We start from the raw sequence: 22,397 nt of genomic DNA, 5'->3' as shown, positions 1-22,397 counted from the left end.
ACCCATTTCTCCATAGTCTGCCCCAACTTTGATTTAATACCCTCGTATCTAGGAGGTTTTAATATCAAATGTGTTCTGAGACCCATGAGCTCAAATCTACTTCTCCACATGAGTCCTATAAATAAGACTTCCCCCCTGCCCCCACTGCCCCTGCCATGATCTGAAACTGTATTCACCTGGTTTTTTTGAATACCATCTTCCGGTTGGTCACCAAGCCCTTTTCATTAATTATTATTTATTTAGAAGTTGTTTCTGTTTCTGTTTATTCTGTATTTGATTGGAACCACCCTAATCCCAACAGCAAGACATCAATAATAGCAGCTACTGATTGTGATTCCTACTACAGTTTCATATTTCATTTCAGGTATTCTTTATGATTATTTACATTTTAAATATTTCATTTCACAGGTACTTTCTAGGGGTGCCTGAGTGGTTCAGTTAAGTGTCTGCCTTCGGCTCCAGACATGATCTCAGTGTCCTGGGATCGAGCCCTGCGAGCAGGGAGCCCACTTCTCCCACTGCCGCTCCTAGTGCTTTTGCTCTCTCGCTCTCTGTCTGTCGAATAAATAAATAAAATCTAAACAAAACAAAACAAAAAACCAGGTACTTTCTATTTAGATCTTTGAGTATACCAGCCAAGAAATAGCACTGGGCATAATTTAAGGACCTTTGACAAGGGTATATATAGGGGTTAGGATAGGTTAGTTTTTACTGTTTAATTTCCTTTGAAATATAGCAGTGAATTTTGGAATCTGGTTCCTGCCGCCCCCACCCCCAACATAATACATAAGATGGTAACTCCTTACCTTTGTTAGACAGAACTTCTTATTTATTCCTCAGATAAGCAGTTAACTAGCTGATGTAGTATCTCCTGGAAAAGATATAGTGAAGTTCTTTACCTTTATTTCCTGAGGGAGAATTGCTTTTTGGATAATTAATTAATTTTAGGTTATGTTCTTTTATTTTTCTTAAAGATTTTATTATATCGCGCGTGCGAACCTGGGGGCAGGCAGAGGGAGAGGGAGAAGCAAACTCTCTGCTGAGCTGGGAGCCCGATGTGGGGCTCCATCCCAGGGTCCCAGGATCATGACCTGAGCTGAAGGCAGATGCTTAACCAACTGAGCCACCCAGATGTCCCAGATGTTCTTTTAAAAGGATATATCCCTGTTATGGGTTGAATTGTGTTCCCCTAAAATTCATATGTTGAAATTCTAACTTCCAGTACCTCAGAATGTGACCTCATTTGGACATAGGTAGGGTTTTTATGGAGTTAAGTTAAAATAAGGTCATCAGGGTGGGTCCTAATCCAGTATGACTGATGTCTTTATTAAAAAGGGGAAATTTGGGGCACCAGGGTGGCTCAGTCATTAAGTGTCTGTTTTCAGCTCAGATCATGATCCCGGGTCCTGGGATCGAGCCCTGCATCAGGCTCCCTGCTCCGCGGGAAGCCTGCTTCTCCCTCTCCCACTCCCCCTGCTTGTGTTCCCTCTCTCGCTGTGTCTCTCTCTGGAAAATAAATAAATAAAATCTTAAAAAATAAATAAATAAAAAGGGGAAATTTGGAGACAGATGTACACAAAGGGAGAATGCCATCTGAGCATAAAGATGGCCTTCTACAGGCAAGGAGAGGGGCCTGGAGTAGATCCTTCCCTTCACAGCCAACCCTACCTACATCTGATTTCAGATTTTTATCCTCAAGAATTGTGAGACAATACATTCTGTTGTTTAAGCTATTCAGTTTGTGGTCATGGCAATCCTAGGAAACTGATGCAGTTCTTTATGAAAATCCTCTATTGCCCGTAATAAGAACTCCTCTCAGATTCTGGTTGACTGTCTGTTCTTGATTTTTGGGAGGATGTGGGGGATATGTTTTTTCTAAATCTTTGTAATTATTATAGCTTCTGGAGAAGTTGAGTTAGAGATTGATGTGTTTTCTAATGATGTATTATATACCTTTGCCATGTTATGGATGATTATTTTCACTTGTTTTAAGGGCTATGAAATGAGTTGCCCTGTCACTTGAATATCAAAATGTTCTTTCCTGTTGCATCAGAGCAGGCCCATCTCCTGAAAGCACACACACATATTCCTGAATCTCTATATTTGTATTTTCTTTAAGCAAAACAGTATGCATTGAATATGAGTCCTCAAATATCTAGAGAAATGGTGTTCTTTTCAGATTTCACCATATTGTCTTCAATGCTGTGAGCTTATTTAATTGGGAGAAATCTTTGGGTGATATAATTTAATACTGAATGTTGTCACCATGGAAAAATGAACTCCTTCCAGATTCCCTTTTTGAGAAAGTCATTGTTGGGTTTGTTTTTCAGCCAGGAACATGCTGTACCAGATTTATTAAAATTGGTTCAGTGCTTTGTTTCTTTTTCTAATATCAAATAGAAATATGCAAAAAAATGGAAATAATTGTGTTGTGGTAGCATATGAAATGGTGAACATGATATATATAAGGCTTTATTAATAGGCAGTGAACTTGGAATTTTTTCCAATACCTTTTACTAGTAGCAAAAAGATGAAGTTTTGGGGGAGACAAACTGATGAAAGTCATATATTCTAATAAAAAAATAAAAGAAGTAATATAGATTTTTAGATTTTTTGCTTCCCTTATTTTATTTCCAGTGACCTTTTTTTCTTTTTCTTTTCTTTTCTTTTTTTTTTTTGAGAGAGAGCAAGAGTATTAAGTGCATGAGGGAGGAAATGGGCAGAGGGATGGGGAGAGAGAGAATCTTAAGCAGGCTCCGCAGCAGAGCCCAATGCAGGGCTTAATACCAGGGGCCCTGAGATCATGACCTGAGCTGAAATCAAGAGTGAGACGCTTACCTGCCTGAGCCATCCAGGCACCCCATCCAGTGACTATTCTTTAAAAGCGATTTTAGTTTTAGTTTTTATTCTTTTTAAAGTGTAAGTAGTGGTTTAAAGAAGAGTCTTGCTGGGACCAGCTAGCAATAAGACCATGGCTATCAAACTAGTTTTCTTCAGAGAAAATGATTATTCCTTAAGTGTTTCTGAAAATTTTATGGGGCAGTCTTAGCATTCTAAAGAGTCTGTAGTTATACGTATATCATTTGTTGTCACTTAAAAATTTGGGGCAGGAAAAATCACTACAGTGACCATTTCTGATTGACCATTTGTCAAGCCTATAGGTGACCCTCTAGTGTCTTGTAAGATCTGGCAGTCTTCTGTCTTCTGTGGAGCCCTCTTTGATTATTCCATTCTTCATTTCTCTCTAACTTCTCTGAACTAGTATTTAGTTTTTAGCCACATGGTTTATAACACTTAAATCTGGTTGTTTCACTGACTAGATCTTGATTTTTGTCATACGAAGGAATAGTTCCTTGTATTTGTGCTCTCCTGTACTCCCATATACACTTAAAGAAAAATCCTTTTCCCTCAAGTTTCAGAATTTACAATAAAAGACATTCATGATCTTGAGACATAATAGGTTTGTAGTAAATGTAGTTGAATGAGTTTCCCACTGAACATACTCTTTTTAATGTTTAGCACACTGTGAAACAACAGTGAATTTTTCTTGGACATTGGCATCTATTACTGGTTTGGAAACCTAACAAATTTATAGACCTTACTTGTCATTGGTTAATAAGATCTTAGGTTCTGAAGTCAGGCAGCGTGGGTTTTGATTTGGGCTCCATTACTTTGCTTTTCACCTTGTGACTCTTTCTGACTCAATGTCTTTATCTGTGAAAGAGGCATGACCATAGTACTTGCTGCATGATTTACTGTGAGAATTAACTAAGATTTTAATTAGATTTTATATATATAAAATAAGGTTTTATGTATTTTCATATATGTGTGTCATATATATAATATTTGGGAACATTTTTGGCATTCAGGAAGTTCAACTTGGATTCATAATACAAATGTATGTTTTAGAAGGAAATATTGTAATATTTGACATTATTCTTACAACATTTCCAGGTTTGAAAGCACAATGGCGGGAAACAGCCTTGTCCTACCCATTGTTCTTTGGGGTCGCAAAGCACCAACACATTGCATCTCAGCAGTACTTTTAACAGACGATGGGACCACAATTGTAACTGGATGCCATGATGGACAAATATGTCTCTGGGATCTTTCAGTAGAATTAGAAGTGAGTATTTGAAATGCCTATTGTATTTTTTAGACACAAGGAGTTTCTAAATAGAAAACAATAGTCCCAGAATAATCCTTGGCCTCATATTTTCTGTGAAATATGTTTTGACTCAAATTGCTATTATGCAGGTTGATAATTTGTATTATACATCAGAATTGACTTCTACTGGTTATTGGCTATTTGCAGTTGTTGTATCTGCCCTAAGTGGCTTAATATGTTACATTTAAGATTTTTCAAAAGATGTTTATCCATACTGAAGCGAGTTTTGAAAAAGGTATTAAAAAATAGTTTCGAACATTTATACCTTCTAAGGTGAATGTCTTGAAGAGAGCAAAACCTTTTTTATAAGGCATAAATTTGATTATATTTATGGCCATTCTTTCCTACTGTGGAGTGCTCAGTGTGTTGTGCTCCTAGGCCTTCACAGTGGACAGACTAGGGAAATAGGAGTTGGGAACACACACACACACACACACACACACACACACACACACATCACACTAATACCTCCAATTCTAGTATAACACCTCAGGATTTATTCTCCTTTTCCCCCCCATTTTTAAATCTCCCTCTCTGGCAATTTTCCCCAGGGATTTTTCTGTAAAGTGTAATGGAGAAAATGGGGTGGTAGCTGGCATGGAATATAGGGCAAGCAAGTTGATTTTTTAAGTAATTTTTTTTGTTTTTGTTACAGCCTTATTGAGATCAATTTGCATACTATACAATTCACTCATTTAAAGAAATTGTGTTATATATATATGTGTGTGTGTGTATATATATATATATATATATATACACACACACACAGACACATACACAATGGAATATTATTCAACAATAAAAAAGAATGAAATCATGCCATTTGGGACATGGATGGACCTCAAAGGGCATCATGCTAAGTGAAATAAGTCAGAGAAAGACAAACACTGTATGATCTCTCTTATATGTGGAATCTAAAAAATACATATTTTTAAAATGAAGCTCATTGTGAGCAGATTGGTGGTTGCCAGGGGTGGGGATGGGAGAAATGGGTGAACTGTTTTTGTTTTTAGTTTAAATAAATTGAATTTAAAAAATAAAAAGTGTACATTACCACAGTCAATTTTATAACATTTTCATTACCTAAGAAACACCCTGTACTCTTTTTTTTTTTTTTAAAGATTTTATTTGTTTATTTGAGAGGGAGAGAATGAGAGACAGAGAGCACGAGAGGGAAGAGGGTCAGAGGGAGAAGCAGACTCCCTGCCGAGCAGGGAGCCCGATGCAGGACTCGATCCCGGGACTCCAGGATCATGGCCCGAGCCGAAGGCAGTTGCTTAACCAACTGAGCCACCCAGGCGCCCAAACACCCTGTACTCTTTAGCTGTCATTCCCAATATCCCCATTTCCTCCCAAGGCAACCACTACTCTGTTTTCTATCTCTTTATAATGTGCAATATATGTAAGGATGTTAATTTGATATGATAAATATCCCATATCCCAGATATAACTCCTCTATAGGTTTGCCTGTTCTGGGCATTTCATGTGCATGGACTGATATGTGGGTTTTTTGTGACTGGCTTTTTTCACTTACCATAGTATTTTCAAAGTTCATTTGTATTGTAGCATATATCAATACTTCATTTTTTTTAAAATGGCCAAATAATAGTCCATTGTATGAATATACTAAATTTAATACATCAGTTAATGGGCATTTGGGTTGTGTGTGCACTTTGGCCGTACGGAATAATGCTGCTCTGCATATTTGTGTATGAGTTTTTGTGTGGACATATGTGTGTTACTCTTAGGTATACACCTAGACATGGTACAGCTAGAACTGGAAAAATGTACACATTGAATGACATGTAAAGGCTAGGTATACACTTTGAAAAGTAGCGGGGAAGTATCATAAAATGTATATGCCTTCAGGATTGATAGCGACCTAAATATGAATCATCAGTGTAGTTGTGAAGAGAAAAAATAGCACACCACATTTTACTGGAATGATTACAAGCAATGAGACTCACTTATGAGAGCTTAGAAACAATTCTTTCACTAATTTTGTCACATAGATTTTACTAGAGTGTTATGTTTATTTAAGTTCAAGTAAGAGGGCTAAAAGTGACGGGGGAGTGAGAAGTGTTGGGGGATGGGAGTGGAGCTAGGAGAGAAATAGATCTTTTGAAAGATATTGAGGAATTGGACTGTTTATCCAGGGGAAAAGAAAAAAGTTGGCTGGGTTATTGTCTCTGATATATGTGGTCATTCAGAGCAATTTCTTAAAGCCATCTTTTTTTTCTTTAAACTGTAGAGAACTATTTAATGAATTGAATACATTTCTGTTCATTAAAGAAACGTTGATTTATGAAAATATTAAACTTTTCTATTTTTAGCTAACTTTTTACTTAATGAAGATAGAGTCAGAGATATAGTTTCATTTACATGGTTTTTTGTTTGTTTGTTTGTTTTGCTTTCCTCTGACAGTGGGTGGCAGAGCCATATATTCTAGTTTTATTTTACAAATGTTCATTGTCAGTATTTAGAAATACCATTGCTTTTTGGTATTTTGACTTGTGTACTGTGACTGTGTTACTCTTTTGGTTCCAGTAGTCTTTTTCTAGATTTTTCTAGATTTCTCCTTGTTCAAGGGTCAACCGTATTTTATTCCTTTTGATTCTATTGTAAATATGATTACTTTCTTAATTTCTCCTTTAGCTATTTTGTTGTTAGTGTATAGAAGTGCGACTGATTTTTGTATGTTTATTTTGTATCCTGCAGCTTTACCCAATTTGTTGATTAGTTCTAGCAGTCTTTTGGTAGAGTCTCTAGGATATATAGGATCATGTCATCTGCAAACAGAAAATTTTACTTCTTTCTTTCTGATTTGCATGCCTTTTATTTATTTTTCTTGCCTAATTGCTCTGGCTTAGACTTTCAGTACTATGTTGAGTAGCAGTAGCAAAAGTGAGTATTCTTGTCTTGTTCCTGATCTTAGAGGAAAGGCTTTTAGTTTTTCACTGTCGAGTATGATGTTAGCTGTGAGTTGTCATTTATAGCCTTTATAAAGTTGAGGTACATTCCTTCTATATTCATTTTGATGAGAGTTTTTAATTATGAAAGGATATTGAATTTTGTCAAAAGGTTTATTGCCTCTATTAAGGTGATCATGTGAAGTTTATACTTCATTCAAAAATTTTTATTTTTTAGATTATGGTGGGAGTAAAGTCTAGTTCTAGTTACTTGTAATGGCTGAAAGTGGAATTTTCCGACAAAGCCATGTATCTTTGAAATAAAACTATTGGTAAAGTTGATTTTCTTGGGAGAAATTAAAGAATTGACCAATAGCATAATTTTTAGTGGAAGACTACTGAATCTCTATATGGAGATGGGGTTGGATGTATGAGAAAATGTCGGCAGTATGGGAAAACTTTCTAGGCCCATTCTAACTATAAACAATGGTTGATTCTTAAATAATTAAAATAGAAATTTTGCCTTTGAAGAAAAAAATGCATATTATAACTAAGCAAAAAAAGAAATTTTCTCTTAATTGTAATTATTTTTTTTAAGGATTTTTATTTATTTATTTGACACAGAGAGACAGCGAGAGGGGAAACACAAGCAGGGGGAGTGGGAGAGGGAGAAGCAGGCTTTCCGCTGAGCAGGGAGCCTGATATGGGGCTCGATTCCAGAACCCTGGGATCATGACCTGAGCCGAAGGCAGATGTGTTAACGACTGAGCCACCCAGGCACCCCTCTTAATTGTAATTATATAAAAGATGACTAGAATTTTATTTGGAAAATCTCTTCAGTTGTTACATACCAGAACTATAGAACAATATCGGTACTCTTCCCGTGGAATATTTAATTTTGAACAATTTAGCTTTACTAATAAATTGGGATAAATTGTTTGCAAAATGGACACCAGGACGGGTACAAAGGGACTTTGTTATATTCTGTTTTTTTTTTTTTTAAGATTTTATTTATTTATTTGAGAGAGAGGGGAGAGAATGAGAGAAAGAGCACGACCAGGGGGAACAGCAGAGGGAGAGGGAGAAGCAGACTCCCCGCTGAGCAGGGAGCCCGACATGGGGCTCGATCCCAGGACCCTGGGATCATGACCTGAGCCAAAGGCAGATGCTTAACTGACTGAGCCACCCAGGAGTCCCTATATTCTGTTCTTTTAACTGGGTATTGAGTATGTGGTTACTCAGTGTATTCTTTATATCTTATATGTATATTATAAATGTTATTTGTATGTATTAAATATTTAATTGAAAAATATATCCTGAAATAACCTAAGGCCCTGAAGTAACCTGAAGTAATAAGATGCCATTTGGTACAAAGTAGATAAATTTGGGGGCTGGTTGCCAGACTATTTTATTTATATATTTATTTTTTTAAAGATTTTATTTATTTATTTGACAGAAAGAGACACAGCTAGAGAGGGAACACAAGCAGGGGGAGTGGGAGAGGGAGAAGCAGGCTTCCCGCGGAGCAGGGAGCCCCATGTGGGGCTCGATCCCAGGACCCTGGGACCATGACCTGAGCCGAAGGCAGACGCCCAACAACTGAGCCACCCAGGTGCCCCCTGATAGCCAGGCTATTTTAGAATAGTGGGTGTTAAGCCTTTCTTTCTGTAAGGCACTGTGTCACTAAATCATTGGTCTGTGAAGGTCATTCTTCGTTCCTGATAGTTAATGTTGCTATCAGCATTTGGGAGGGTGCCTGTCCTCTATTTTATTGAGTTTTGAGTGTGTTAATCTAGAGACTCTAAATATGTTTTCAGGTCACTGAGCATATTATTTAAGAAATGAGTGGGGTTAAATTATTTTATTACTAACTCACATTCTTCATCTGATTCTTCAGTATACTGTGGCTTAGTGCTTAAGACTGCCCTCGTTTGACCTCTAGCTCTGTCGCTCTGTGTGTGTGTTGGGCAAACAGTGTTATCTGTTGGTGTTCCAGTTTTGACTTAAGAACTACCTGGTGGGGTGATTATGAGCCTTAAGTGGGTGGGGGGGGGTCACTGTTGTGTTACTCTCAATTCTTCTCAAATCTGTATCTGTATATTTATATTGAATATTTAACAGGATTCCTAAAAATTAATTTTTAAAAATTTGGTACTTATATCAACGTATTTGTGTATTTCTAGGTTAATCCTCGAGCACTGTTGTTTGGTCACACAGCCTCAATCACCTGTTTGTCTAAAGCTTGTGCTTCTAGTGACAAACAGTATATTGTGAGTGCATCTGAAAGTGGGCAAGTATTTTCTTATTCACTTTTTTCCTAAGTCTTTATTGCAAATAGTACCAGTGTATGAGTGAGTAAGGAGTTTTTTTTTTCTTTTTGAAATATCTTTTAAATAAATGGTTCAGTTGTTTGAACTTAAAGATATTTGGAATATGGTTTTATAAATGTGAATTTTATCTTTATTAATGATTTTTGTGATACTTTTATCATAATTTATGATTATGTTTTTGCCTTGCTTTTGAGAAACTCAGAATACCTTATAAGTTAAAGTTTGATCACTAATCCCCATGGTATTTTTATTGAGGTGGCAGACAACTGAATGATGACTAGGCTAGCATAAGTTCAGAAGATGAAGCCATGCAAAGGTCATATAGTTGTATTCATATATGTTAATACACTAATGTAATTATATATTCCTGAGTCTTAGAATATAACTTGTTTTTAGAGAGAGAGAGAAATCATTAGCTATAGTCATAGGGTTCAGAGTGAGGAGTTTTTAAACTTTTCTGCTGCTTAGAAAACTATATAGATAATATGTTTTTGAAGGGAATTGGCGACCTAGAAGAGAATTATTTAAGAAGTTGTTTCCTCCCATTAACCCCTCATAATTTATGAACTTGAAAAGAACCTTATGTAACTGTAACAAGAAGAGGCAGCATCAGGTAAAAAATACAGTCCCTCTTGGTCAATTAAAGGATAATTCATATTAGCATGCAAATAAGATTGAACATCCTTTGAAAAATTGTTTCATACCATGTGAGATATAAGAAAGGGTATCTTGAAGAAAGCCCTGAGAATATTAGCATCACTGCATTTTATTAATGCTGTGTTCTGTTAAATAAAGCTTATTTCTTCAAAAGATAAAGACATATTGATATTTCTAATTTGGAATGCCATATCTTTAGTTTGAGATGGAAGCTTTTTTATGCACTTGATAAAACATATGCAATAAATACTGAATCAAAATTGGAATATTAAATTTCATTCGCAAAGGTTTGGAATTAAGTTGGTTTTAATTTTTGTTTTGTGTTGTGCTAAATTTTCTAGCTATGCTGATAATTAATGGAAAATCCCGGTGGTTTAAATTAAAAGTTTATTTCTTGTTTTTGTCACTTGACCCTGGTATATCATTTGGGGCTCTGCTTCACTATCGTCCTGACTTTGAGGTTGAGGGTGAAAGGAGCAGCCACTGACAGAAGTAGCCACTGTCTGGAATGGAGGCAGAGGAGAAAGAAAGTTCTTTTTTTTTTTTTTTTTTTTTTTTTTATGAGAGGCAGAGGAGGAGAGAGAGAGAGGGAGAGAGAGAGAGAGAGAGAAGCAGCGGGAGAAGCAGGCTCCCAAGGAGCAGGGAGCCCGATGCGGGACTCGATCCCAGGACCCTGGGATCATGACCTGAGCCGAAGGCAGACGCTTAACCATCTGAGCCACCCAGGTGCCCCAGAAAGAAAGTTCTTGAGGCCCTTGTATCACTTGTGGCCAGAACTACTCACAAGACTTTACCAACCGAGAGGGAGCCAGGAAGTGCAGTCCTACCATGTGTTCAGAAAGAATGTGGATCTAGGTGGGGGTGGGGAGGTTGGAGGGGAGGTTGGGATGCTGAATGAGGACCAGAATTTTTCACAGACAGCAACGATGATTATACACTACTTTTCCCTGAAATATATCAGTTTTAATGAAAGATTAATTTTAAAGAACCGTGACAGAGTTTGACAGTACTTTTAAATATCAGATTTAAAGTTAGCTATTACTTTTGTTTTATAGAGAGATGTGTCTCTGGGACGTGAATGATGGCAGATGTATTGAGTTTACAAAATTAGCCTGCACACATACAGGTATACAGGTTAGTATCTATTTCCGTAACGGTTCAAGTCAGCACAACTTATTACAGGTTACAATTAAGTGTTTTTTAAACATTGAGCCTAAATTTTTATATGAAAAATGGGTGGAGATGTAGTCTTCTTGTCCTGTTACTCAGTTGGGATAGTAAAAGTATTCCTCATCAGATGGTATAGTGGGGGATGTATTAAGTGGAGGGGATTAATGGGGAAAGGTGGAGGCTAAGCCAGTTACCACTGCCACTTCTACTCTTTCTGGCCATCCTGATTACCCAAGTGAGAGCCCCTTTACAAGTTGGGTCATTCCTCTAGATCCTAAATAATGAATTCTCTCATGCTAAAGCCTTTATGATTCCATTCAAGCTTGACAAAAATTGACCCACTTTACAGATCATGTCCTGTTTATTACTTTGCAGTTGGTCCTTGGGTACATTTTTTTGACTTTCTAACTGTTGAAGAAATGACTATTTCATATTTCTGCCTTATACAAGAATTTACATACGAATTTATAGTTTCTGACGTCTATTCCTGGTATTCTTTCTTATTCTTTCATAATTGTCAAGTTTTTTGTGCTTCGGTTTATGCATCATTTACTCTGTTGAATATTGGGAAAATCACAAGTCCATTGAAAATATGATTTATGTTCTCAATGGGGCAGGAGAGGGAAGAGAAGAGAACTAACTTTTACTGAGCACATATTATATAGGCATTTCTTTTATGGTGTTTCATTTAGTCCTCCCCACATCATTACAAATGAGATAGAAGTATACTATTTTACACAGAAGGAAGCTGAGACCCAGAGTGATTAAATGACTTGTCCCAGTCTCACAGTGAGTCATTCCTGGCGCCAGGATCCCAAATCAGGTTCATCTTTCTATTCTTTCAGTTACATCATACTGCCTCCCTCAAACAAATACAGTCGTTTATTGAGAAAGAAAACTTGTGCCAACACAAATTAGAAAAGCAATGGAAAATGTTTCAGGGTGAGATGGTGGTTTGTGTAATAAAGTCTTTTTTTTTTTTTTTTTTTTTACTGTTTCTTACCCTCACAAAGGCCTTTTAAAAATTGCTTCTTCAGTGTTGTTAGAGTGTATGGGGCATATGTTATTTATTTTTTGTCATATGATGAATCATCAAGGTTTATAGAGAGAAAATGGATAATAAATGATAATATAATTAGTGACTTTATAGATAATTTATTTAGTGTCTTGAACTCATTGGATATAAACATTTTGACTGTTCTATAGTTCCATGATTTAAAAACTTTTGGTTTACATTTTAGGAAAAATTCTCTTTGTTTATTCAATATATTTTTAGTGCCCATTCTTTCTCAGATCCTGTAATAGGTCCTGCATTTAACTTGGCAGCTGTCTCTAAGTAGATGCTCTTTGACAGGTTCACTAGTGTGGGACAGTTGTTTCCTGTGTGATCTTCATTCTCTCAGGTCCAAGAGCAAGTTGTTTGTATAAGCAGAAATGGTAAACCTTGGTGACACTGGCACTTACTGAAATCACAAGGAGATGCCAACTTATTAAATTATCACAGGGGAGATCCCTTTTTAATATTTGGAAAAATTGTTTCTCCGTTCAGGATACTTTTTTTGCTAGTATGAAAATGTTTAGGGAGCTAAATTTAGTGGTCAGAAGATTATTTGGGAGCATAACTTTAAAGCAAAAGGTGGGAGGCATTTATCAGGCAAGGCTAGTAAAATATCCCTGCCCCCAGGAGAGAGTTCTTCACTGACTGCAGTGCACGTGTCTCTCTGGGCTGGTGTCGGGTGGGTACTGACAGAGTTTGCTTCTCTGCACACATCTTCTCCTCCTCGACCCTCTTCTCCTTAGATGGGTCAGGGTTGTCTGTGGTCACGTTATCATATGAGAGTGCCTGGCAGTCCCTGGAACCTCCAGGTTGTGTGTCCTGTTTTTTGGATCAACCTTCTAAGATCTAGAGATGCCCTGTGTGGTTGTCTGTGTTTTATTAGACCCCCCTCTTGGGTGCTACCTTGCCCTTACTTAATGTGCTCGGTGATCAGTATTTATGTTTAAGAAGTTGTAATCCTTCTTATCAGGGTACCCCATAGTTGAGAGAAGATTGTATTCCTTCACACGCAATGTTGAGCCTTAGAACAGGACTGATGAGTGTGGGAGCAGACTGGACCAAGGTTCCTTAGTTATTTCCCCAGTTGTGGAGTGGTTACAGCATTGCCCTTTGTGCTCGGTCTAGCTTGCCATCACGTGATTCGTGTAAGGTCCAATCCTTTGGGAACTAGTAGTCTGGTTGTTAGATGTCTTCACCTTCTAGTAATCCTCTAGGAGAATCATTCCACCTGGAGAGTCACTTTTTTTTTAAGCTAGCAGGAGACAGGTCAGTTGAGAAGTTGTTAGTCTTGTTTTGATAGTTATTCTTCCTCTGCTCTTTGGATGATGGAAACCCATCTTTTCCTTTTGAGTTATTCTTGGGATGAGTAACATGTAGATCATGATTGTGTTGGTTCTTCCTCTCTTTTTCTTCCACAAAGTAAAAATATGCATTATGAGGATGATTTACATAGTTGTCTCATACTTTAGTCTGAAATAACACACTTAGGTTAATCAGAATTTGCTGCTTATAACATATTTGAACAGCAGTCATCTTCTAAATTTTATTTGGTCATAACTAGTAATTATAAGCCTATACCCACCTATTCCCATTCATCTAAAATTCATATTTTTGCTTTGCTTTGTGGAAAGATTCCTTTTGCTTTGATTTGTGAAGCTGGTATTATTGAGGTGTTTTATGAATTCATTCAACAATCCTGTTTTAGATGCTATAGGAGGATTAAAAATGAATTACTGTGACTTCTCCAAAATAATTCAAAAGGGAGGATGTTAGGAAAAGAATAATTTTTGTTAGATATTTTGAAATATTAATGTAATTTGGTGGATGTGTGTATATATACATAGACACCTATAATAGGTACCATATAGTACCTGTCTGGAAATATTACTGGAGAAATTGAGTTCCATAATAAGCTTGATGAGTGCTTGCGAATCAAGTTCTCAGAAGTAAAGGAGAACATTTAAAACTCTTTTTCCTTTTAGTTTTACCAGTTTTCTGTTGGAAATCAGAGAGAAGGAAGGCTTTTATGCCATGGCCACTATCCTGAAATCCTCGTTGTGGATGCCACCAGCCTTGAGGTGTTATACTCCTTAGTATCAAAGATCTCTCCAGACTGGATTAGCTCCATGAGTATTATCCGATCCCACCGAACACAAGGTCAGTGTGTGGTGCCCTTTAGGGACTTTGGCACCCTGACATGATGGATAGTTTAACTGTAGAGTTCTGTATCATATATGGTATATTTCATAAGCATAAAACATAGGTAAGAAGTTTGAGGGAAGTAATGGGGGCATCTGTGGTTGGCTAAGTTGGTGGGGGGCAGATCAAGAAGGGCCTTGTGTGCTAGCTAGGGAATTTGAGTTTCGTCCTGTAGATCAGGGGTCGGTAGACTTGTACTATAAGGGACCACATACTAAATATTCTAGGTTTTGCAGTCCACGTGATCTGTGTTTCAACTACTACGTTCTGCCAATGTAGCACAAAAGCACATAGTATGGAAGTGAATGAGCCTGTCTGTGTTCTAATAAAACGTTATTTATAAAAAACTGCCGGTGGGCTGGATTTGATCCATGAGTTGTGGCTTTCTGGCCCTTGCTATAGATGTTGGATGGTCTCTGGTAAGAAACCTTGAAGAGACTTATGTTTTATTTTATTCTTTTAAAGATTTTATTTATTTGTGAGAGAGAGAGAGCGACCATGGCCGGTGGGGGGGCGCGGTATGAGTAGAGGGAGAGGGAGAAGCAGGCTCCCTGCTGAGCAGGGAGCCCGATGCAGGGGCTCCATCCCAGAACCCTGGGATCATGACCTGAGCCGAAGGCAGACCCTCAACCAACTGAGCCACCCAGGCGCCCTGAGACTTGGTTTTAAGCATCACTTTGGTGGCATTGTTGAGAATGGTTTAGATGGGAGATGATTTTAATACCCCAACCGAGAGTGGTGCAGGTCTGAGGTCCAGCAGTGGTTGTGGAAACAGTGGATGGGTTTGCAGCACTTTCCAAGGGCTCATCTGCTGAGTATTGATTCTGAAGTTTGTTAATAGGTATTAGTGAAAAAGGAGGGTTCTGTGGTCAAATATATTTGGGAGATGTTCAGTGAAATAAAATTGAACAGACTTCTTTAATCTGGGACCTTCTTAAATAGAGGCTTTTTAATGCCTATTAGAGAATTACTGCTTTATTCAAGAGCATAGCAGTGAAAAAGAGATTCCACTTCATTTTCCAGGCAACGGGGAACTCATTATTAGCATGTTCACCTGTAATCTTAGTTATAGTCAATGTTTTCTTTAAAAAAGGACTATATTTTTGATAAGCAGTTTGTACATTTTGAATTTTTACAGTATTTCCATATGAGATACACATGTACTCTTATCAGAATAGGATAGAATGTCACTGATGAAAACTTCTATGCTGTGCATGCAACTCTAAATGTTATCAGTTTATAATCTTGCAAGCATATGTAATTTTTAATCTGCATTTACCGTATTCTAGTCTTTGGATATTTGAGAATTTTAGCTATATTGGTATGTTCCACTTTTACTATAAATTGACAGATTTGTGAGCAGTTGTTAGTGTCTGCATACAGGCTCCTGACTTGTAATCTCTGCGTGCCAGTGCCTTACATTGTCTGGAGAACTCTGTAATACGACAAGGGTTTTATTTAAGGACAGCAAACGGTTCTTTTTAATAATAGTAATAACCCATCTTGATTGACATGCTGAGTGCTATACCTGTTTTTTGTTTGTTTTTTTCTTAAGATTTTATTTATTTGAGAGAGAGAGTGAGAGAGAGCATGAGAAGGGAGAGGGTCAGAGGGAGAAGCAGACTCCCGCCGAGCAGGGAGCCCGATGTGGGACTCGATCCCGGGACTCCGGGACCATGACCTGAGCCGAAGGCAGTTGCCCAACCACTGAGCCACCCAGGCGCCCCCCTGTGCTGTGTCTTGATTCTCATAGCAACCCATTAAGCTAGGTACCATTGTTACTCATTTGTATTTGCTTACAGATAAGCAAGTTGAATTTAAGACAGGTTAAGTTATTCACAGTTCATCGGTTGGCTAGTGAAGAGAATGAGATTTCCACATGTATCTCCCTCACTCTGGAGCCCGCCTGAGACTGCTCCCAGTGTCTCTGCTCTCCGAGTTTCTTGTATGTTACCACGGCACTGTGACTGCTTCCTTACCTGCAGCCTCTGCATTTCCTTTTTAGATCATGTCTTCTCTTGATCACAGTCTATAGAGGGTGTAATGTACCATAAAATGTCTAGAAGGCAGGCAAAGTAGGTGGGACATTGGGGAAATGAGTGTCTTCAAGAAATAAAGTGAGTGTGCTCACCCATGATAAATAATTAAAAGTTGTGAATTTTGAAGAATAAAAATTCTTTGTTAAATCATCAAGTAATCATGGTGATCAGGAACATTTGAAATTATTAAAAATCGGTTGATTAGAAATAAAAACATTCAAGTAGCTGCAAACAACTTTTCCTTGAATTTCAAATTTGTGGTCTATTATGTTTCAAAATCTGGCTTTTGTTATTTCATGAAATATAGAATTATGCTTTTATGCCAATTGAGAATAATTATTACTTAATTTCATTAATGCAAACCATGTTACTATTTAGAAAGAAAGTGTATTATGTTTGTAACCTTGGCTTCTTGGTCCCTCTCGACTTAGAGGACACTGTGGTCGCACTCTCAGTGACGGGCATCTTGAAGGTGTGGATTGTTACCTCTGAAATAAGTGGCATGCAGGTGAGACAGATGTTCTGTTCTTACAGAGGCTTCAGTTTTAGCGATGATAGGCCCCCTCCCTTTTTTTCCCAAAGGGCCAGGAGAAAGCTATTCTTTTTCGAGAGCCTTATTGACATAGTATTAGAACATCCCCTAGTATGCTGTCTCTGTAAGTGTATTGTTTTTCACTTTTGATGGCAGACATCTGCTCTGTCAAGGATATGAAATAGAGAAACATACTGTAGAGGATGTAAAGTAGAGAAACACAGAAGAGCTGGGATTTTCCTCAGTTGCCTCTATTAAAGTTAAAAGATAGTTTACTTGAGGGAAGAAAATAAAGCAAACACAAAAAGTATATAAAGCCAATTTTAGTTCTCTGTTCTTTGGGCTTGAATTCCTTGTAATTCTGTCAATAAGGAACGGCAGATCAGTATTTTAAGTATTGATGCTAATCTCTTCAGCTAGTCAATTTTTACACACTGTATTTGGGGGAGGACCTGGAGGAATTGATCTTTTTTTTTTTTTTTTTAACCTAGAAGGACATAGAGAATTGAGGATTGACTCAAACTTTTATCATCTGTTATTGCCACAATGTTGACACTCTGATTCTTCTCAGCGTTTCATTCTTGAGTAGCTTTGTAGCAAAGACATTGCGCCCGGATGTGTTTGGAGTGTAGTTTTGCTGCTTTTTATTACCTTGGTTCTCACATGAGAGGCTAAAATGATGAATATATCAAGTGATGTCTTTCTTCCATTTTCTTTATTTTTATCGCTGTATGATAATTTTAATCAACAACCAAACCATTCCTAACGTTTTACGTATCTTTCTCTTTTCAGGATACTGAGCCAATATTTGAGGAGGAATCCAAACCGATTTATTGTCAGAATTGCCAAAGCATTTCTTTTTGTGCATTCACACAAAGGTCACTTTTGGTTGTGTGCTCCAAGTATTGGAGGGTAAGATAACTACTAAGTAAGAAGCTATATTTTTACCCTTCAAGGTGTTGGTTTATCCGACTTCAAAGATAATTATAAGGAAGAGCTTGGTGCAAGAATATTTTAACCCTTTGGAATTCTTACGTGATTTTGATACCACATTTGTAGGTGTTGGGATTTAGTTATATATCGTTAACCTTTTTTGTTCTGGGCTATAGAATGATTCAGTTAATGATTATCCCATTGATCTTAATGTCTACCTTTTGCTACTGTTTCAGTCATTATTTCCTCAGTACAACATAAGCAGTGGTGTTGAATTTTCTGCAGGTTGACCTATATTTGTAGTTTGTTGTTATTCCCGATTGCCATTCTGTTATGACTTCTTGGATTTGGGAAGGTCTTCCTACATCACTTGAGAGCTAATGACCGAAGGATTATATTACTTCGACATTGCCAGACTTCCGTATTTCTATAATAGAAAAAGGACCAGCATGTTTTGACCACTTGTGGGCTAGCATATTTTTCAAAGCTTTCCATGTATTATTTCTTTTAATCCTCACAACTCTCTGAGGGGAGGTGTATCAGTTACGTAATCCTGCATAACAGATTACTCCAAAATTTAGCAGGTTTTTAAAACAATAAACGTGTGTCAGTCCCCCTCTGGTTCATGTATCACAATCCCTGCTGTGGGTTGGGAATGCGAGCACAGCTTAGCTGGGTGCCTCTGGCTCAGGGTCTCCGCAGGCTACAGTCAGGGTGTGAGCCAGGGCCACAGTCTCCTGGTAGGAGTCACCTAGGGTGGGTCTGCTTGCAAGCTTAACTCACTTGGTGGTTGGCAGGCTTTACGTCCAGCTGACTGTTGGCTGGACACGTTAGTTTCTTGCCATCTGGGCCTCGCACAGCCTGGGAATGGTCTTCTTTCAGAGTAGTAAGCAAGCAAGAGAAGTTGTAGCCCTGATCCACCTAGTCTTGGGGCCGCAGTCTCATCGCTTCTCCCACAGTCCGTTGTCTAGAAACGTCACAAAATCCCACACTCGGGAGAGGATTACAGAAGGGTATGAATACCAGGTCGGGGCAGTCGTAGAGCCTGCCGGCTACAGCAGGAACTGTTGCTTTCCTCATTTTGCAGATGAGGCACCTGAGGCAGAGGGAACACACAAAACTCGACTCAGGTTATACAGGTGGTTGTGGCGGTGCTGGGCTACGGCTCCGGCAGCCTGACTGCAGCACCTGCCCTCTTCACTGCCGTGGGATACTGCCTCAGAGGGCACGGGCTTTGCGGTGACAGGCCCGACTGGCGCAGGAGGCAACACCTTAACCTTATCCTTGCCACTGCTACTGCTTGGGAATAAGACTAGAGAGGAGAAGCTAGCAGCTGCTGTTACGGTGAGCTAGATGGGATCCTTCCTTTGTCTTAAAATTTAGAGCACATGCAAATAGTAATAAAATCAGGGAGCAAGAGGACACACTGAAAAGTACGCATCCTTTCCCTTCCCCTCCCCAGGGGCAGCATCTAATACCAGTTTCTTGTGTGTTCATAATAAGCATTTTAAAAACATTGAGACCAGAACAAAAAGACAATCCAATAGGAAAAGGGACAAAAATGTTTCATAAAAGAAAGCTGGTGGCTAACAAATGCATAGAAAGGTGCTCAGCTTCATTAATCATCAGGGAAATGCATAGTATTTTATTTGTTGATTGATTGATTGATTGATTTAAGATGATTTATTGACAGAGAGAGACACAGCAAGAGAGGGAACACAAGCAGGGGGCGTGGGAGAGGGAGAAGCAGGCTTCCCGCCGAGCAGGGAGCCCGACGCGGGGCTCGATGTGGGGCTCGATCCCAGGACCCTGAGAGCATGACCTGAGCCGAAGGCAGACGCTTAACGACTGAGCCACCCAGGCGCCCCAGAGAAATGCATAGTAAAACAACACTAAGATAGTAGTACTGACTGAATAGAATGAGTTTTCCAAATACTTATTGCCAAAAAGAAGTTTTCTATTTTAAGTGGTTAGATTATCATCTTTTATGGGTTCTAACAGTTTGTTAGATGATCTAAAGGGCCCATCACAAGCTGAGATTCCTAATATTTGTATAATTTTACTTTATATACCTTCGAATATTTAATCTGGAATTTATTTTGTATAAATTGCAAGGTGTAGATCCAATTTTATCTTTATTCCACGTGGACCCCCGGTTCCTGATGCCATTTGTTGAATAATTCACTTTTCTATTGTTGTGCCTTTATAATATATTCTATTCCTGTAATTACTGGAATCTGTTTCTGGACTTGTTGATTTTTCTGTTTATGCATCAGTACTGTATTGTTTTATTTTCTGTAAGCTTTATAATTTGTTTTCATAGATAATAAGGCTGGAGGGTGGTCTCCATTCTTTCTTAGACTTGTCTTGGCTATTCTTGTAGTGTTAATGTAATAAATGATAAATATAGCAAATCATGGTAAATTTGGCTAGGATTTGTTTTAATTTTGAAAAGGCTCTTGTATAAGCAGTTTGATTGCTTTTTATTTAAAGAAAACTAAAATAAAAATTCTGACCCAATTGAATTTTTTAGCATTGTAGAATGTACTTTTACCAGTTATTAAGAGTGGTAGAAAAATTCTTCTAGGAATTATGAGATCAGGGTTTTTCGTCCTAGCTTTAGCACTTACTGGACATGGGACCTTGAGCTGGTGATGTAACCCTTATTTATGTCAGTTTGCCATCTGTAAAATGGGATAGCAGTTAATCCTGCAGTCCTTCTAAGGCTCATGCGAGATAATGATGTGAAGGGACTTTGTAAACATTGATGTGCCTTACAGGTACAAAGCTCCAGATAGCCTGTGTTGCTGATGAAATTTTAGGGACTTGACTTTTGGAGGGTTGTGTGGGGGACTTTTATACGTGAGAATTATTAAATAATAAAACTGAGTCTTTTAACTTTCTATTTACGGTACTTCAGTCCCTGAATGAAATAAAGTAAGGTCATTCCCATATTGATAAAGAGATATTCTGATGTCTGAGTTTGTTAGAAATATTGTTACTGAACATAGAAATAAAACAGGAGTCATAACCATGCATTCTAGAGGCTGGTTCCCTACGTCTTGGAATTCTTTGATGGAACATTCCTCCCTTTAGATAAAAAAGGCCAAGGATTCCCTGTCCCTATGTAAGGCAGCACGCCTGCTCCACTTGTCATATGCCTGACTGCTGAGAGGCACACAGCTGGGGACCTAGTTGTGTTTTCCCTGGTGAAGATGACGGAGCCCTAGGGCTCTCTGACACAATGTCTTTAACTTGAGGTAGTGAATTTTAAAGGCCTGAGCTTGGTAAATACATTTCCAGAAGTTTTGTTTTGTTTTTAGTCTTTTTTTTTTTTTAAGATTTTATTTATTAGAGAGAGAGAGTGAGAGAGAGCACGAGCAGGGGGCAGAGAGAGAAGCAGGCTCCCCGTGGAGCAGGGAGCCCGATGCAGGATTCGATCCCAGGACTCTGGGATCATGACCTGAGCCAAAGGCAGACACATAACTGACTGAGCCACCCAGGTGTCCTGTGTTTTTAGTTTAAATGTCACTGTATCTTAATTAAATGACACCAACATGGATTAGATTGCGAATTTCTTGTTCCTTGTAGGTTTTTGATGCTGGAGACTATTCCTTGCTGTGTTCAGGTCCTAGTGAAAATGGACAGACGTGGACTGGAGGTGACTTTGTATCAGCAGATAAAGTAATCATTTGGACTGAAAATGGGCAAAGTTATATTTACAAACTACCTGCCAGGTATTCAATCAATAATAAGTTAGTTTTAATCAAAGCAAAAGAGTCTGAATTCAGGGTGTAACTTGAATGTATGAAAATGTAAATGATTTTAGGTAAAAAACTTCAAAACTTCTTAAGTTAGATTTATAATTCCAGTTTAACTTCTAAGTACAAAAATTAGGTGGGTCCTTATTTGAAGTAGGGTATTTTAATGACAATTTAATGCCTACATTAAATTAACTGTAATTTGAAAATCCGTATTTTGTCCATTGTCCAAAAAATCCTCCTCATATGGTATGATAAAATATTTAATGCCAGTATTTTAATTGAATGTTATATTTTTCTCATTTTCAGTTGCCTTCCAGCTAGTGATTCATTTCGCAGTGATGTGGGGAAAGCAGTTGAAAATTTAATTCCTCCTGTACAACATAGCCTCTTGGATCGAACAGATAAAGAGGTAAAATTTTTCAGGTATCATTTATGATTGATAGTGACATTGAAAATTTTTCACAACTGCATTTATCAGTGTCTTTTGGTAGCTAAGAATTTGAAAGATTCAGGGCAGTGTTAAATGTCATAAAACATTTTGACATGGTCAATTATAAGCACAGTTCTAAAATTTGCATATCTTGATCATATAATATGCTTTAGTGTTCACATTTCTCCTAGTATACAGATGATCTTATA

The 22,397-nt window shown here is 37.9% G+C and overlaps 1 protein-coding gene across 4 annotated transcripts in view; it reads left to right on the top strand.

The window, feature by feature from the left end:
- WDR7 (WD repeat domain 7) overlaps positions 1–22,397 on the top strand; it is a 365,699-nt gene that overhangs the window by 30,556 nt on the left and 312,746 nt on the right. For all 4 annotated transcript variants that reach the window (XM_073898127.1, XM_025886347.2, XM_073898126.1 and 1 more), the window contains 8 exons: positions 3,955–4,126; positions 9,261–9,367; positions 11,120–11,198; positions 14,274–14,448; positions 16,961–17,037; positions 17,854–17,973; positions 21,586–21,731; positions 22,065–22,167. In XM_073898127.1, coding sequence (XP_073754228.1) covers positions 3,968–4,126; positions 9,261–9,367; positions 11,120–11,198; positions 14,274–14,448; positions 16,961–17,037; positions 17,854–17,973; positions 21,586–21,731; positions 22,065–22,167 — 966 coding nt within the window. In that variant the 5' untranslated portion in view covers positions 3,955–3,967. The remainder of the gene's footprint in view (positions 1–3,954; positions 4,127–9,260; positions 9,368–11,119; positions 11,199–14,273; positions 14,449–16,960; positions 17,038–17,853; positions 17,974–21,585; positions 21,732–22,064; positions 22,168–22,397) is intronic.

The sequence above is a fragment of the Callorhinus ursinus genome, unplaced genomic scaffold (assembly GCF_003265705.2).
Source record: "Callorhinus ursinus isolate GAN/ISIS: 27379988/994484 unplaced genomic scaffold, GSC_fseal_2.0 scaffold11, whole genome shotgun sequence".
NCBI classification, from domain to species: Eukaryota; Metazoa; Chordata; class Mammalia; order Carnivora; family Otariidae; genus Callorhinus; species Callorhinus ursinus.
Note: the sequence above shows the minus strand (reverse complement) of the source record. Positions and strands in the feature narration are given on the sequence as shown.